Genomic DNA, 2,878 nt, shown 5'->3' on the forward strand with positions numbered 1-2,878 from the left:
TGGGACCCCCGCACTGCCCGGGACCTACACACCACCCGAGACTGGGACCCCAGCACTGCCCGGGGCTGGGATCCCCATGCCACCCAAGGCCAGGACCTCTGCACCACCTGGGACCCCCACAGTGCCTGGCACTAGGACACCCACACTGCCTGGCACTGGGACCCCCACACTGCCTGGGATTGGGACCCCTGCACCACCCGGGATCCCTGCAGTGCCTGGGGCTGGGACCCCCATGCTACCTGGGATCAAGACCCTGGCACTGCCCAGGACTGGGACCCCCACACCGCCCCTGACTGGGACCCCCACATTGCCCAGCACCGAGACCCCCATGCCACCTGGGACCAGGACCACTGCATGCCTGGAACTGTGAACCCCACACCTACATAGACACCTGCACTGCCTGGGACTGGGACCCCCACACTGCCCAGGACCCCCACATCACCCAAGCCCGGCATCATCATACTGCCCCAGAACCAGGACCTCCACATCCCCTGGAGCCCCCCTACAACACCTGGAACCGGGAGCACCATGCTGCCTGAGATCCTTGCACCGCTAGGGACTAGGACTCCTGAACTGCCCGAGACCAGGACCCCTGCACCACCCAGGACCATGAACCCCACATCCCCTGGAGCCCCCCCATACCGCATGGGACCAGAACTCCTAACCGCCCAGGACTGCAGCCTCCCGCGCTGCCTGGAGCCCCCCAGTCCAGCCCACACCCACCCGTGCAGGCGCGATCCATGGGGTGTGCGGAGCGGTATCCCGGCCGGCAGGAGCAGAGCGCCAGGCCGTCCTGGAAGATGCAGGTGGTGGAGACRGGGTCACAGGGCTCCAGCTCGCAGAGGCTCAGGCCTGGGGGGCAGCAGGGTCAGGAGCCGCAAGTGCCCCTGGCTCCTCCCCACATCCCTTGGGGCATGCCCCAGCTCGGGGCTGCAGCCAGCGGATGGGTCTGCCCCATAGCCCGGGCAGGCTGCGGTGCCGTCACGCACTCCGGTAGGAAACGATGTCCCGCAGGAACCGGCAGCCTGGGTCACTGGTCTGGCACCGCTCCTGGAACTGGGCCACGGCCTCCTCCACCTGCCGCGCCGAGACGGAGGACAGCACAGAGAAGCTGTGCAGGACGGTCACCCACTCACTGCCGGGCCTGCGGGACAGCCCCCGCCTCAGCCCGGGGCTGGGCACCCCCTGCCCCAGTCCTGCCCCCGGTGTGCGCACTGATGGTGGGAGCTGGGCTGAGGGCAGGGCACAGCCCCTCTCCGGGCCGCTGCACTGGGCCCTGGCACTCACTGCGGCTCCAGGACGGATGAGGACACGTAGGAGTCCAGGGACCCCAGGACGCGCTGGAACTGGACAGAGGCTTGGCTCGGGGCTGGCTCCACTCCGCAGCCCCCCGCCGAGCCCCGTCCCCCTGCCCCGCTCACCAGGCGCTCCAGCTCTGTCACAGTCTGGGACAGCTCCACGGCCAGAACAGGGCTCGCGGTGATGGGCACCAGGTACCGCAGCGACAGGCGCCCCGGGAATGTCCTGGCTTCACGGCAGGATGGGTCAGGCCAGCCGGGCCGGACGCTGCCAGACTCTTGCTGAGCCCATGCCTGGCTCCAGGGCTCCCCACTCCCAGRTCCCCCGTACTTGGCACGCAGCGGTTCTCGGGGCAGCCCCAGCCACGTCCCCGGGTCACCATACCTGGTCTCCAGCCCTTGCCCAGGGCCCTGTCCTAGGGGCCCCCTCGCCCAGGTACGCTGTACCTAGCACACATCCCCCCCTAATCCCCCCACCTGGCTCCCCATGCCACCGTCCTGCCTACCCAGCACGCAGCCCTGCCTGGCACTGGGGGTGAAGCCGGGCTCACAGCGACACTTCGCACCCCCAGGTAGCTCCATGCAGCTGCTCCACGGGGGACAGGGAYGGCCTGGTCCACAGYCCGGCGTGTCTAGGGGCATGGGACTCGCTGAGCCCRGCGTGCCTGCRGGAAYGGACCCGGGTGAACCTGGCATGCCTGTGAGAACCGACCTGCCTGAGCCCAGCGTGCCCACGAGAATGGACCCACCTGAGCCCAGCGTGCCTGCAGGAACGGACCCACCTGAGCCCGACATGTCTGCAAGAACCGACCCGCTTGARCCCAGCGTGCCTGTGGCAATGGACCCGGATGAACCTGGCATATCTGCGGGAACAGAGGCGCCYGAGCCCGGTGTGTCTATGGGAACCGACCCGCCTGAGCCTGGTGTGCCTGCAGGAATGGACCCATCTGAACCCACTGTGTCTGAAGGTGCTCTCCCGGCTGAGCCCAGCTCACTTGCAGGCACTGGCCTTACTGAGCCCAGTGTGCCTGGCGCTGTGCTCCAGCTGGCTGGCAGATGGGCAGAGCCAGGGCCAAATCTGCTGCCCTGGCTGTGCCAGGCTCCTCTACCTGCACTGCCCGGCCTCTGCCTGCCCCACTGCCGGCCCCCTCCCCRGGCTCCCCGCTCCGACAGCTGGAGCTCCCCATGCAGCCGGGGTGGTCTTACCTGTGCCAGGGGCCCCGAGCTGGAGGCAGAGGAAGGGGAGGAGGAGGTGGCTGCCCCCGCGCATTGCGTCCAGRCCTAGGGCTCCGCTCAGCGCTACAGCCACGGCCCTGCTGCTCGTTAATGATTGCCCGGGCTGCAGGCGGGGGCTGCCCAGGCCCGGCTGCTCTCCCTGGGGTGCTCCGTCCCCTGTGCGCAGAGAGCTCCATGCAGCTGACCCCAGCCTGGCAAGACCTTTGCATCCTCCCCACACCCCCGAGCCCTGTGGTCTGTGTCCCCAGGTTATTACAGCCCAGAGCAGAGGCTTTGCCGGAGCAATGCTGGGTGGRGATGGGAAGGAGAGCCAGGTGCTGGGCAGCGAGGCTGTGACAGGGGCT

At 68.7% G+C, this 2,878-nt stretch overlaps 1 protein-coding gene across 1 annotated transcript in view; it reads right to left on the minus strand.

Annotated features, from left to right (window-relative positions):
- Positions 1–2,568, minus strand: part of LOC146591896 (protein HEG homolog 1-like) — a 6,340-nt gene extending 3,772 nt beyond the window's left edge. Inside the window, exons 1-8 of the mRNA XM_085312007.1 lie at positions 2,505–2,568; positions 2,081–2,161; positions 1,805–1,963; positions 1,443–1,528; positions 1,288–1,346; positions 990–1,144; positions 724–852; positions 384–511 (exon numbers count right to left, since the gene is read on the minus strand). Coding sequence (XP_085168133.1) covers positions 384–511; positions 724–852; positions 990–1,144; positions 1,288–1,346; positions 1,443–1,528; positions 1,805–1,963; positions 2,081–2,161; positions 2,505–2,568 — 861 coding nt within the window. The remainder of the gene's footprint in view (positions 1–383; positions 512–723; positions 853–989; positions 1,145–1,287; positions 1,347–1,442; positions 1,529–1,804; positions 1,964–2,080; positions 2,162–2,504) is intronic.
- Positions 2,569–2,878: the final 310 nt, after the last annotated feature.

Source organism: Rhea americana, unplaced genomic scaffold (genome assembly GCF_003343005.1).
Source record: "Rhea americana isolate MKP2758 unplaced genomic scaffold, rheAme1 scaffold_354, whole genome shotgun sequence".
Classification (NCBI taxonomy): domain Eukaryota; kingdom Metazoa; phylum Chordata; class Aves; order Rheiformes; family Rheidae; genus Rhea; species Rhea americana.